Genomic DNA, 15344 nt, shown 5'->3' on the forward strand with positions numbered 1-15344 from the left:
CCTCCATCTGGCTTTCTATCTCTGTTACTGTATTCTGAACCCTTAACCTGTGAGTTTTGCACCCTGTGAGATCCCACACTTCTATCCAAACTCCACAGCCACAATCCCGGGGCTGTCACTCAATTTTGGGAGCCTTTTCCACGGCCTCAGGTCAATGCAGAGTTTGCTGGGGGTCAGTGTGAGCACAGGAAGGCTGGAATCCTCAGTGCCCAGGGCTCCCACAGTCCTGTAGGACATTAAACCCTGCCAGACCCTCCTCTTGCTGCCCAGCTCCTGAGGGGCTGCGTGAAAGTTAATTTTTTTTCTTTGGAGCATCTCAAGCTCTCCATCTGGGTTTGCCTCAAGATCACTGACTTTGCCTGACTTCAGATGAAAAAAGCAAATTGCATGGGTGTCAAAATGCTGCTGGTTTCTCCTGTACTGAGGGCTGGACCTCACAACAGGTGGATGAACTCCCATGGTTTTTGATTCTGATATTTCCTGTTGTACGTACCACTTTCACTATGGTAAAAATTACCTCCAATCTCGTGAATTCTCCCGACTTTCTCCTGCTTTGGGAATTTGTAGCATTTGGTTGGTTCCTGTGCTAAAATGCAGTCAAGTTTTGGCTTGCACTGGTGTCAAAACCAGAAATTAAATTTTTGTAGCAAGGGTCGTATGTGAGCTACTTCAAATTTCCCTTAACTGCACAATTTGTTGAAGTCCTAGAAATGCTGTTATTGCTACTGATGGTAGGTAAACACGCACAGAAACTGAGTGAGGTGCTTAAAAACTGGTTTTTAGAAACTGCAGGCTTAGATGTCCAACTTCGCTGAAAAATGGTAAATCTCTTTTATTTGTAACAATAAGAGAATTTTCATTATTTTGGTTAACGTAGAAAATGTGTGTTTACAGAGTTGTACATCTTTATACGCACTTTTTGCTTGTGTAGGGAAAGAATTACACGAGAGAAGCACTTTTTGCTTGAAGGGGTGCAATTAATATAAAGTGAAAGGTCTAAAACAGCAAGACCTCAGCGGGGCCATGGTGGGCTTGGCCAAATCAGCCAGGAGCAGCACAAGCCAAAATAACCAGGAGAGTTTCTTCTGCCTTTGCCAGGGCTTCACTGGTTTCTCATAACTTGTTGGTTTGCCAGGTTCGTTGTGTGGGGTTTTTTAATTTTTCTTTTTATTTATGTACAAAACCCCTCCATTGAAAGGCCTCCCTTCAGCTCTATGTGGTTTTATGCAATTGTAAAACCAGCTTATCCCCTTTTCTCTGGGTTATTATGTGCAGCCTCCTACAGATATCCACACAAACTTTTAGATCTTCTGGAAAACTGAAAGTAGGAAGCGTCTACACAAACCTTTAAATCTACAAAACTGAAAGTAGGAAATGTCCACACAAACTTTTAATCTTCTAGAAAACTGAAAGCAGGAAGTATTTACATGAAATTTTAAATCTGGAGAACTGAAAGTAGGAAGCATCCACACAAACTTTTAAATCTGGAAAACTGAAAGTAGGATATTCATGGTGGAATTTGCTGCCTGAAACGAATTAGTCCCCTCCAGTTGCTCCCCACAGGACAAGCTGAAAAGTCCCATCCATGTTTCACAAAGTTGCACACTCCAGGAATTATTTTATTTGCTGGTTGACCTCAGGAAAGAGATGTGCAAGACTTGATGTGCCAACAAATTACATGGAGCTCATCCACGGTATATTTTTTTTCATACCTCTGCAATCTTTTAAATATCCGAGCAAATAAGAGACCTTTTTCCCCAACTGTCCAGGAATGTGCCCATTGCATTTATTCCCTGGCTTGGAATTGAGAATGTGAAGGGCTTTGAGAGGGATTTTAGAGATGCACAAGTAGCTGAAAACATCCTTTAACAGGAATCACATTCCTCTGGTTTTTGGCTATCTCAGCATGGATGCTGTGTGAAGGACAGATTTCCATGCAATTCGTCAAGCCTCTGTCTAGTTTTGGCTCTCAAAGAAAAAAAAAAATCATAAGAAAAACCTAATGTTTAGACAGTTTAAAGAGTATTTCCCAAATATGGCTTTGTAGATTCAGGACATTGACATGAAGGGTGGCTTCTTGGGATTTTAAATCCAATTAAGTGATCAAAGGAGAGGTGTTTTTACCCTGCAAAAAATATAGGTAGCAGAAACTGGAAAAACAAAACAAAACAACCATGCTTTAAAAAAAAAAAAAATCACTCTTTTGCACTATATTCTTATATGGCAGCAAAATTGCTTTGCTGTGTCAGGAGGACTTCCTGAGGAAACTCATGAAATATTGGAATCCTTGGGAAGGCTCCAGAACATCAACCAGTGCAACCTTGAAACAGCAATGTGGGCACTGCTGTCCTCTGGATGAAAAGGGAATAACTGGTATCTCCCCCAGATCCCTTCAACAGCTCTTCTCTCATTATTTCATATCTGATGTCCATAGATTTTTCTTCATAAATGAACAATTGATGATGCTGTTTTACACTACAGTGACACAGACTCTGACTTCAGAAGTCTGAAAATGACTCCTTTATTTTTGGGATGTGTCTGCCTTTTATACTATTTTATACAGACTGATTACCAAAAAGACAAACTTCTTCAATTGGTCAGACCAGAGGGACATCAAGAAGAAGTCCCTCATAGGGAAAGAAATTAAAAACAAAGTTACAAAAGCACGTTTTTTGTTTACTGAAAAATTCCTGAGAAGAGAAGTTCAGAAAACCAAAACATTTCAAGCATAAAACCAGGGGTACACATTGGTCCAGTAGAATTAATATGGATTTAATTAATAATTCTGTCATTTCCAATTGCTCCAGCAGAGTGATATATTTTGAATACTCAGAAGCAGCAAATATGGACAAAGCATTGAGACCTCCCAAAATAACTCCTGTCCATTTGCAGCTTTTTTTTTTCCCTTTTGGGCTGTAAGTTATCCTTTGCTCCTTGTGCCCCTGCTCCTTTCCATGTCTTAGGGTGTTTTTTGTGACTAGAGTTTAGTCCAGGGCCAATGAGATAAGAAATATGTTGACAGAGGAATTTCTTCAATTTTTAAATATTTTTTTTGCCAGTCAGGTAATGGTTTTCTTTTGGCCTGTTCTGTGAGGAAGAGATAAGAGCTTATCACCCTTCATTTGTTATATGAATTTGTAGCCAAAAACTCACTGTGAAGGTCTGTTTTTTACAAGATCATGCAGTAGTCCTCAATATTTTGTGCTCAGTAGTTCTCATTTGATGAACATTTAATTAATAGTGAAAAGCTCAGTATAACTCTACAGGTTTTCTAAAAGGCTCCACACAAATTCTGAGAGGCATCAGCTTGACTTGATTTCTTCTGGGTGCTTTCAGCTCTCAGCTGGTGCTGTGTGTCCAGCTAGTTTATACTACTCCAGGTGAATAAAAAGGGAGATTTTTGTCAATGGATGAGTTCTTCAGAGAGGAGAAGAGGGAAAATTGAAGGAGTCATTGGAAAACTGAAGGAGTCATTGGATATATTGAGAAAAGAGACTGTAAGAGTAGAGGTGAGCGGAACGGCAGAAAAAGCAATTTAACAGGATTAAACCCTTGGGGTCAGTAAAGGAGAAGTTGCCATGACTTCAGTGAAAGAAGGGTAAGGAAAATAGGTCAGGAATGGGATGTTCTGTGTTCATCCCTCATTGTCTCAGTGTGAGAGATACACAAATACAACACATAAAAATTAAAAAAAAGAAAAATATATATATACACTAACAGTCAACCTGTACTGACCTTAATGAGACAGGGATTGACACAAGAAATGTGTTATTCTTTTAATTTTTTTGCAAGCTGTGCTAGAAATTTCAGAGAAAAATCTGCAGAGGAAAGGCTAATTTCACTTTTTAATTGGCTGTGTGTAGAAATGAGTGATGAACATTCAAACCTAGCAGGAATTTAAGGAGAAGGGACCAGGCTGGATGGCAGTAAATGTGGCTCAGCCAGGAATGATTCATTCTGTCATGTGTAATTCACACTGGATCTTCTGGAAGGAGTAAACATTTCAGAATAATACAATAGCTGTGGGATTCTTGCTAATGTGACCACTGGGAATTTTCTGTCTGCTGCTTTGAGAAACAAGCCAAGTATGGAATTAAGTGGATTTCCAGAAATGAAGTCTTACACTTTAAAGAATTCCCAATAAATTTCTCTTAATCTATAAAAGCTGAACTTTTTTCTCTTCTCTTCTAAAAGCTGAAGTGCTTCTTTCTAATCCTTGAGCACTGATGGCTGGGGAGTACACGTGGGAATCCAGCAATATCTTTCAAGGAGCAATTTTAGCTCTTTTAGAAACCTGTGGGTATATTTCCTATATTATAGTTTCCATGAAACCTCCAAGAGAGAGGTTTGGACACTACACAGAGCCTGAAGCTCTTGTTCTGGGTGTTCCAGAAAAGCCAAAGTGTAAGCTCATGTTGACTAACAGGGAGGGTTTGGCATCCAGACTCTTCTCTCTCTTGATTTGAAACACTTTTAGTGACTAAATCTGCAAAAAATCCACTGGGATTTGTTTAACTTTGCAGTTGTAGCTGTGCTTGTTCTGGAGGTGTTTCAGTGATTACCACATCACTGCCCTGGGAAAACACCTGGCACAACCAGCCCATGTTCAGCCTCCCAAATATCAGACTTTACAGACTTTTAGAAAGTCTGAAAGGAATAATTTCTTTTGCAGGCATTATCTCTGTCAGATATTTGCTCTCTGTAGGGCGTTCATGCTGTCACTGTGCCACTCTTGCCCATGTCACCATCATGTCACCAAGCTCCTCAGGGCAGCAGGACAAAGCAGGGCCAAGCAGCACCCAGAGTGTCTCTGCTCCTCTCCTGCTGATCCAGACTGTAGAATTTGGGTGGAATTAAGGTCAGAATCAATTTAATGCTGCCTAAGTCGGGTTCTGCTGAATTCTGACATCGATTCTGGGTTTGCTCTGTGTAGTGCCGGAGGATGTCGAGCCCTGAGCCAGCTCAGGGAGGAGCTGGAGCTGCTGCAGAGAGCCCAGAGAGGCTCCAGGATGATCCCAGGGATGGAACAGCTCTGCTGGCAGGAAAGGCTGGCAGAGCTGGGATTGTTCACCTGGACAGGAGAAGCTTTGGGGTGACTGAGTTGTGGCCTTGCAGGGCCTGAAGGGGCTGCAGGAAACATGGAGAGAGGCTTTGGACAAGGGCATGGAGTGCCAGGAAAAATAGCTTCAGACTGAAAGAGATCAGGGTTGGGTGGGATGTTGGGCAGGAATTGTTCCCTGGCAGGGTGGGCAGGGCTGGCACAGGTGCCCAGAGCAGCTGTGGCTGCCCCTGGATCCCTGGCAGTGCCCAAGGGCAGACTGGACATTGGGGCTGGAGCAGCCTGGGACAGTGGGAGGTGTCCCTGCCCATGGCAAAGGGTTGAACTTGGTGATTTTTAAGGTCCCTTCCAACCCAAACCATTCTATGATTCTGTGCTACTCTGGGGCTAAAACTGATAAAGGTTATCACTGCTCAAATACGAGTTCTCTTCCTGGAAAAGGGAGAGGTCTGCCAGATAGTTTTGCTCAAGTCCCTCATCCGAGGTATGTGATCTTCTATTACTTTTTGTTTATGCAATGAAACTCAAAAGGTATTTAATTTGACAGTTATCTTTTTACAGTCCTGTGATGTATAGAGGAGGATATTTATGTGGTAAAGCTGAAAAATGTTTCCCAACCTTGGTATTTCCAGGACATAGAACATTCTCCAAGACAATATTGCACCACATTCTTTACATTTTCAGTGTCAAAAGATAATGAACCACACAAGAGAAGAGAAATCTTCCAAACCACTACAAGAAGTGCAGCAATTAATTGACTGAAGAATTAACAACACCCTTTTTTAGGTTCATTTTATTGAAGGATAATTTTTCTTTTCACCTTGATCTATATAAATTATGTTTCTCTTAGTAAAAAAACCTGAGAATTTCACAAAGTAAGCTGCCAGCCTTTTGGTTTCACAGTTTTATATTTAACATTCAGCATAGATTTTTTTTTTAAGTTTATCAGTATCATTTTCAAAAGTTATCATATAAGTAGATAAGGCAGTGGAGAATATCTCAAATCTTTACTAACTTGTGTACTCGGGTTCTTTCAAAACAATTTGCTCCTTCTCAGCTATTTCTTTTCCACCTTGGAGTTATGTAGTCTGGATGCATGGAGCTGCCTCTCCCAAATTAGACAGCAATTAGCGGAGATTAGACAGCCCCAGGGAAATGTTCCACCTTCCTGACAGGTGAAACTTCTGGCATGGGAAAGCTTCTGGCACTCCAATTATCCACAGAGGATTCTGGTGCATGCAAAAGAAATACTGAGTTTTCAGACTTCAGTAATATCTGCTCAAGTTTCTGAGCCAGAAACTGAGTGTTTGCACAGGATACTTGAACACACATGGGTAGGAAATACATTTATTTTCAGTAAATGAAAGAATATTAGTTTCATAGAGTGCAATGAAAGGAAGATTTTTAGTTTAGAAAACATGTCTTTAGATAGAAACTTAAACTCACCTTCACACAGAAATAGAGGATGTCTAAAAGATCTCAATCCTTTTCTCCTAAACTGATGGGGAACCTGTGCAGCACTGGCCCTCAAATGTATTTTTAAAGAGGAGCTCAGTGATGAGGTTCACAAGGTAAATGTGGTCTGGGTTTGGCAACTGCAGGGATAAAAGTGCACCAAAATATAAAAAAAGTAAAGGTTCTGTAAGGGGCACTGCTCAGTGGCACTATTTTGTTATCCTTTCAGCCCCTCAGAACACTCTGAGGTCAGAGTCTGGCCCAGGGGAAAAGGGAACTTTGCCCCCTGACCTCCTGGCTGGCCACATCCCCATGGACATGGCACCTCAAGAGGCTCCTCTGTTTGGGCGCTGTTTGTTGTTAGGTTTTTTAAAGCCAAGTGCCTTGGAAACTGCTCCAAATCCAAGTGGGAACATGAAGGGACCTTCCTCAAATAGATTGGAGCTGTTCTTCAGTTTCCAAAATGATGAAATAATCCAAGAAGTACCCCCAGGACTTTCCTTTCAACAATGTGTTGGCAGCTTTTAATCCTCTTTCTATTCAAGAGCCTGGTGAGCTCTTCACATTTTATTAAAGATGCTCTTTCCCAGGAAAAGCCAGTGTTCCCATCGCCAGGAAATAGTGTGTAAGCCTTCAGAATATCTGTTTGCAAATTTGGGTGGAAAGGCCGCTGGAAGTTACCTCTTAACCTTCCCTTCTCTGGCAATTCCAACAACAGAGGGACCCTTCTTCCTCTCAGATGCACTGAGACACCAAATTTGTGCAACAAATTTCATAAATTGAAATGTGTTTTAGCCCTTTCTCAAACAAAAGAGTGCCATTTTCATTAGGTGTCTAATACCTGTGGAAATCACCCCCCAGTGGGCTGTGGGATTTTTGTGTAAATTTTGCATGTGCAGGGATGGGAATTGAGAGAACAGAAGTAACCCTTGGCAACAGAGTGTCCCTGGCACGTGGGGAGCACAAGGTCCTTGTATGAGCTCCAATTTCTTCCTGGGTTTATTGTTTTATGTGTACTGAAAATAAGCTGAATTTTTCTTTATATGCACCTGACTATCCATTTTTATTTTCTTTTTAATCCACATTTATACTTAGATTAAGTGAGATTTAGGCCAGGCTTACAAAATTTGTTACTCTAAGTAGAATTAATCTACACTGTAGAAATTTTATCATGATTTTGTCCAGCACAAGCCCTTGTGACCAAACCTCAGCATTTGTGACAGCCACCCTTTGGAGATGTGCCCTTTGGAGATATTATTCCACCCAAATTTATTTTTTATTTGTTAGATTCCTGGAACTTTGGCCACTTTCATTCTGTGTTATTTACAGGAAGAAATGTAAGAATTTTCACCACCATTTAGCCAATTAAACTGTGTATGATCATAGGTGATGAAATCTCCAGGCACAGTGTGAGACACCACAAATCCACTCTGGCTGGGGTTTAATATTCCACTTACAAGCAAAATATGCTGTGGAGAATTAATACTTTGCTGCTACTCAATTAAAACCTTGCCCTGGTTTGGATTTAACCTTTAATTCCTCTCCCATGGCAGTGGAGGTTGTTTCCCTCAATACTCTGCTCAAGAAGCTCCAATGCCATCAATCCCTTGGCTTCTCTTCGGGGCTCTGGATGGGTTTGAGGGGCTGAAGTGCTGAGTATCTTTATACAACAAAAATCTCTCCCCTCAAACAGCTGCAACAGCAAAACAAGCTCAATACCTACAATAAATACATTCAAACCCTCATCCATTTCTGTTTGCATTGAGTAATGAATCTTTTGTGCCTTCAGTGCAGGACAAATCTTTCTCACAGAGAAGTTTCACACAGCCCAAAGCTGTTGCCGGCAAATTCTGCTCAAACTGGATTGTAACAAGCAGGGATTTGATGTTCTGGAGTAATTCAAATGACTACCTGAAGTTGTACTGCCAGCTACAGTGGTCTCCCAGCTTCTTGGGCTTTTGTCCATTGAGGAATGTTGTTGGTAATAATTTCTTCAAAAAAAGAAGTGACAGCAGTGAATTCTAGCGAGGAAGAGTCAAGACATTTCAATAAAATGACTTAATTCTCACTTGATTTAAGGGGGTTTTAAAGCTGCTCAGCTTTAACAAGGCTTGATACACAGGATAAAATTCTTTCTTTCTTTTCACCCAAGTGTGATGCAAAGCAGCTGAGCTATAGATTGACTCCAGAACTTTTCTTCGAATGTTTGCTCCTTCCAATCAGAGAGGAGCACACTCAGGGCTGATTTTTCTGCTTGTTTCTGTATTCTGTGCATGAAGAGTTGAGACGAACAAGGCAGTGCAGGGCTCTTGCAGGTAAGAGAAGAGGAGGAAGGTCTAGAGGAAGCTACACGGGTTTTTTTGTTTTGTTTTGTTGTTTTCAATCATTTATGGCAGCTTTTAGGTAGAAGCTGCATGGCTGAGGAGCAAAGAGCTGACCTCTGAATGCATTAACCTCACTTCTCAGACGCAGGGGACAATCCTGTATTTTCAAAATGCTTCCCCTTTTCCTATTATTTCAGTTGAATCATCAAAGAATAGGGGTAGTTATTACTGAACTGAGGCTTTGTGAGAAGAATTTCATATTCTGGTTGCTCTCTCCTATCAAAATTTCATCCAGTGCTGCTGTTTCAGATGGTTCCAACAGCAGAATTTGGGTCTGACTTCAGGGAGAGCTGTGAGGGATTTCCTTGCTGGCCTCTGGGCAGGACTTTCCCCTCCTCATCTCCATTCTTTGAGTACATTTTATGTTATAGTTTAATTGTCACTTCTGAGGGAAACACCAACCCTTTGTTCTGTGGGAACAAAGGCGATCCAAACCGATTTACAGCACTTGAGGGTAATTAAATCCTCGTTCTGGTGCTGACAGTCCCCGTTGATTGGCACCACGTGTCTGTTTTAAATAGGACCCGCAGGGATAATTAATTGTGGTGAGCCCATTAATTTGCCATTTGCTTTGTATGACACTTTACAAAAGTGTCAGAGAGTCTTGGGTGGGTAAAGGAGGCGCCTCTGCTCTTTGGGACTTCCAGAGCATTCCCAGAGAAAACTCTGACTTTCTACTCCCAGGAATTGGTTGCTTTTCAAAATCTTCCTCTCAAGCCTTCATTAAAAATTATGTTCTTAAGGCAAAGGCAGCTTTTGGTGTGTGAAATATTTCAATCATGAGACAGAGAACATTTATTTATGACGCTGTTTTGTGGGTAGGGAGGAACAGTGCAGGAATTGGAGTGACTTGCACACCCATTTTGGAAAAGGAACCTTGCTCATGATTAGGTTCACATGTACAGAAATATATCCAAACAGCCATCAAAAACCCGGTTTGATTAAAACATAAGAATATTTTCTCATTATTATTCTACTGTAAAAAGATAGCTAAATGAAAAAGGTTTCCATTTTACTATTATTGTGGCCCAAACATAAATAACTCCGTTTATTTGCAGTTTTAAGATTAATGACTCTATTTTCATCTTAAAAGTGTACTATTTTAAAAGGCCTTTTATTATTTGCTTCCTTTTAAAAAAATATATATTATATATAATATATTTTATATGTGCCCTAATTTATATATCATTAATATATATTTATTCCTTTTTTATCACATTATGCCAATTTTTGTCCTGGTTCTCTTGCAATTAACTCCTCTTCTAAGAATTCAATTATCTCATTTGGGTTTTTGAATGAGAATTTGTAAGGAGGGTGGACTTTATCCCAGGTAACGTTCCTCGTTCATCTGTCAAACATCTTAGAATAACTTAAATTTTAATGATGTATTTCATCACCTCTCTGTGTAATTATGCCTCAATGATGCTGTTTGCAGGTATCAGTTATGTCCTTCCTCTTCTTGATTAAAATAACCCTTAATTAAAAGCCACCTCTCTTCGTTTGGATGCATTTTGATGACAGAACTTCAGGCACTTTGCAGGTCTTTGCTAACTGAGGGTGCTCCATGCTGGATCACTCTTCTCCCAAATTAGCTGGTGGTAGGTTGGAAGAATAAAGATTTACAGAGTAAAGATTTAAATAATCAAGATTTAAATAATCAAGACTTGAAGAATAAAAGCAATTCCTGGTTTTATGGGAGGAAATGTGGATAAGGTGGCAGCAGTTTTACATTTAAGCAGAAAATATTCAAAAAGTTTGTGTTGACTTCCTGCTCCTTTTCTTTTTTTGGGGACAGGGTGGGGCAGGGCTGGGAAAATCTGTCTATTAATTAGGGAATATGGAGATAAATTCTGGGGTTTGGGGTTTTAATTGGGAGGTTTCTTTCCCCTGTTAATTCTGTCGTTCCTAAAGAGGAAATTTCAAACACACATTTTATGGGTGGCTGCATCCCTCAGGAGCAGCAGCTGCAGCTCTGGAGGTGTGAAACCTGCCCAGGTGCTGCAGCACAAAAATATAACTTTTGTGTGTGTGTGTGTGTAATTAATTTCATTTTATTCCATAAATGCTTCAATAAATGCTTCAATATTTCCATTTTCCCTCCGTGGCTCCAGCTGTTGGCATCTCCAGCCTCGCACTCCATCACTACAGGAATTTCCCTTCACCTGCTGCAGGTGACATCAGAGACAGAGCAAATTCCTCCTTTTTTTCATTCTTTAATTTTATTTAAATATTTCTATTTCATATAAATATCGTATTTTTCATATAAATATTCTCTCTTGATCAACTATTATATTTTATTGGCTGGAATTACAGGATCAGACTTTACATCCCTGAATTTATTGCCTCGGACAATAACTGAACCAAATACAAAAGGATGAATTATTTTATATATTTATATACTTATATATTTAACTGACTGGTTGAAATTTGATATCCACCCTTTCTACTAAATTGTAAATTAATTACGTGTATACCTATGTAGACATTAATTATATGATCAGTTGAAACCAGTGAAAATCAAAGAATTTGTTTTCACCCACAACGTGGAGGGAGAGGAGTACAAGACTGAGATTGCAATAATTTATATTTATATTTACTTAAAATACAGATTTCAAAGAAATCTCTGCTCAGGATGGTTTATTTCAGGTTGAGTGGTAAAAAATTTTGATGTGATTGTCTTTATGTGTGCATCTGTTGCCTTCAGTTGTTTCACAATGTTGAGGTTTCGAAAACAAATATTTTAATGTTCTAGTTCCAATATTAAAAGGAAATCCATGAAAATTATAATTAACAGGTAAAAATAAAGGTTAGATTTTTGGGGGGGAACCAATCAAATTGAAAAACCCATTTATTTAGGATGTGGTTTAATTTTGGCTCATCCATGTTGGTAACTGATTCAAACAATTCCTTTGACTTTAAGGAAAAGTTGTTCCAAAATTAAAATTTTGTGGCTGACCTGAAAAAGCGAAACATTTGTTCATTGATAACCAGGTACAAAACACTGGGAATATTCTGTTTTGGTTGTTTTTTTTTCTTTTGTCTCTCTTTCTACCTTAGCACAGCGTTTTTTCAGTAGTGAGTAACAGAGAGTCCTTATATCAAATTAATTTGGTTTTAACCCACTGTTTCACAAGCAATTCTGCTTTTCTTCAGTATTCTCATCTCTCTTTTTTTTGTAATTAATTCAGTTTTATTCTGTTTTTTCGCATGTTATGTAGGGGTTTTTTTCCAATATCACTAATTTCTTTTTTAATGAATTCAATTTTATTCCAGTATTTCATATATGATGCTGATTTTTTAAAATATTATCATCATTTTTTTTGTAAATAATTTGGTTTTATCCCAGTTTTTCATATGTAATGCTGTTTTTCTTCAATAGTATAATAATATTTTGTAATTAATTCAGTTTTATCCCAGTATTTCACATGTAGTGCTGTTTTAGCTCAATATTATAATATTTTTTTGTAATTAATTTGACTTTATCCTGGTTTTTTATATGTAATGCTATTTTCTTCAATATTATCACCTTTTTTTGTAATTAATTCAGATTTATCCCTGTATTTTTTATGTACTGCTGGTTTTCTTTAATATTCTAAATTTTTTTTGTAATTAATTCAACTTTATCCCATTTTTTCATATGTCATGCTGTTTTCTTCAATATATATCATCTTTTTTGTTGTAATTATCCCAGTATGGTACATGTGGTGCCATTTTAGCTCAATATTACAATTTTTTTTTGTAATTAATTCAACTTTATCCTGGTTTTTTCCCGTATGAAAAAGCTGTTTTCTTCAATACTATCACCTTTTTTTGCAATCAATTCAGTTTTTTACTAGCATTTCACATGCAGTGTCATTTTAGGTCAATATTAAAATTTTTTTTGCAATTAATTCAACTTTATCCTGTTTTTTCACACATAATGCTGTTTTCTTCAACGTTATCATCTTTTTTCATTGTCATTATCCCAGTATTTCACGTGCAGTGCTGTTTCAGCTCAATATTATAAGTTAATTTTAAATTAATTCCATTTTATCCTGGTTTTTCCACATGTAACACTGTTTTCTCCAATATTACCACCTTTTTTTTTTTTTTGTTATTAATACAGTTTTATCCCAATATTTCAAAGACAACACTGTTTTAACTCAATATTATATTTTTTTTTGTAATTAATTCCATATTATCCTGGTTTTTTCACACATAACACTGTTTTCTTCAACATTACCACCTTTTATTTGTTGCAGCTATCCCAGTATTTCACACGCAGCACTGTTTTAGCTCAATCTTTTAATTTTTTTCAATTCTTTTTTTTTCCCCTTGAAGACGGAGAGTGCTGGCGATTTCGGATGGGATTGAGCACATTGGGAACCTGCGCTGGGAGCTCGCCCTGTGCCTCCTGGCTGCTTGGACTATTTGTTATTTCTGCATCTGGAAAGGGACCAAATCCACGGGAAAGGTAAGCCTGAAATTCTGTGCAGCAGCTCCAAGCCTGTGCTGCCAGCAGTATTGACTTCCATCAGCACAGGAGAATTTCACATGCATGAGGAGCTACACTTGGGGGCAGGGTGGGAATAAATAGCAAAATTAATTGTAATTAGGAGTTGTTTGCCTTTTTTTTTTTTTTTTTTTTTTTTGTGATTTGCTTTTTCCCTAATTCTGTTAATTAGGGAAATTCTGTTAAGTGAGGCTGCACTCTGTTAACACCTAAATTCTGTTAGGTGAGGCTGAGTGGTTTTATTTTTGTTAATTTAGTAATGAGCTTTACTGGCCAGTCCTTGAACTCTGAAACTCAGGTTGTGTTGATCTCTGCGCACAAATTCTCCAAAATTTGGATTTTGTCCCAAGATGTCGGGAGTCAAAACTCTCACTCCCACTGAGAGTTTTGATGCACATAAAAAGAGAATTTAGAAATACAGATTGAACACCAAGAGCAGAAATAATGAAAGCACTCAGAGAGGGACCAAGATAGGCATATTATGGGGAAAAATAAAAATATTTTGGACTTTGTGAGTGAAGAGTGCCACTCTGTCCTGGGAGCAGAGAGAGGGAGCCCTGGGATGAAGGGGAAAGCTGCCCCTGGAGTGGGATCAGACACAGCTCTGAGTAGAATCTATGAATAATCAACTACATTGAGAGAGGAAAAGAGCCACAGATCCACAGGGAGGATCTAAAAAAAGCACTGGTTTCTCATGTTGGAAGTAAAGGAAACCAGGAACAAAACTGGTGCATTGAAACATTTAGCTTTCAATGGTTTCTTACATAGTCTGGGTGGTGGTTAGGTTTTGTTGTTGTTGTTGTTTCTGTTTTAGTCACCTCCATTTATAAATGAAATATTTGAAATGCAATGGATTTTTGAAATTCAGAAACTGCTGGAGTGAAACTTTCCAGCTGTTCATGAGTTTTCCAGGAATTTTCTTTCATGCTCTCAACATTTTGGCTGGTCCCGGTTGCTGATGCTGGGTGTGTTTGCCAACTGTGTCACTCCACCCGGGGCCACGTTTCCCATCCGACAGAGAATCCTGCAGCCCCACTTTCACCCAGACACTGAAGGGAAAATGCTGAGAAATGCTGCCCAACAGGGAGGAGGCTGAATAGTTCAGAGGAGGAGAAAAAATCTGAAAAAGAATATGGAGAAGCCGAAGTGATCTGAGGGAATGACAAGATACGTGTCCCCAAATCCATGACGTGGGCGCCCTGGGGAGGTGCACGAGCACTTGGGACTTGTCTGAGGGGCTGCAGCTGCCACAGAAGAAATGAAACTGAGCAAAACTGATTTTTTTTCTCTGTCAGAAGGAATGTCTGAGGATGGGAATGTATTCTAGCATGGGTAAATCTGCCCCAAGGGTGGAGGAGAAAGCTCAGTGGCTGCTCTGTGTGTGTGCACACACACCAGGCTGGGCCAAATTGCACCGAATAGGAGCAATCCTGGGCTCACAAGGGGGCGAAGTGACTTTAGAAAGGATTTATTTCATATTTCTGGGTTTACATCCAGCATTTTTATTGTTCTTCCATTCTTTCAGTTTATAGAATTTCCCCAGAAGCAGACCTTATGCTTTGAAGGTGGATAACCTGCCTGACCTTTCGGTTTTGCTTTTTCTGATAGCTTAGCTAAACCCTCAGCTTTAGATAGGTGGAATAAATTGATTTTATTTCAGTGTGATTTTGATAATCTCCTCTCTGATGAGGTCAGCCTGGGAAGGAACAGCCTGTCTTGGGCACATGAAATGGGATAATAAACTTTTCAACAAGCAGAAATAACTTCTAGTCCTGCAACAGAAGTGCAAAGAAAAGGGAATTAATACCCAATATTCAGATTTATAACTCTCAGGCTTAAAACATTTAGATCAGGGTTCTGTAAGAGGCAGACTCATGATACATTTGCATAATTTAAATCAGTTTGCCATGAACATCTGTTTCCAGAATCCTGAGGAATTCCTCAGGACTGGTAA

The 15344-nt window shown here is 39.1% G+C and overlaps 1 protein-coding gene across 2 annotated transcripts in view; it reads left to right on the forward strand.

Annotated features, from left to right (window-relative positions):
* SLC6A11 (solute carrier family 6 member 11) overlaps positions 1-15344 on the forward strand; it is a 92758-nt gene that overhangs the window by 10752 nt on the left and 66662 nt on the right. For both annotated transcript variants that reach the window (XM_066326930.1, XM_066326931.1), the window contains one exon: positions 13219-13351. In XM_066326930.1, the coding sequence (XP_066183027.1) occupies positions 13219-13351 (133 nt within the window). The remainder of the gene's footprint in view (positions 1-13218; positions 13352-15344) is intronic.

The sequence above is a fragment of the Sylvia atricapilla genome, chromosome 11, assembly GCF_009819655.1.
Source record: "Sylvia atricapilla isolate bSylAtr1 chromosome 11, bSylAtr1.pri, whole genome shotgun sequence".
In the NCBI taxonomy this organism is placed as follows: Eukaryota; Metazoa; Chordata; class Aves; order Passeriformes; family Sylviidae; genus Sylvia; species Sylvia atricapilla.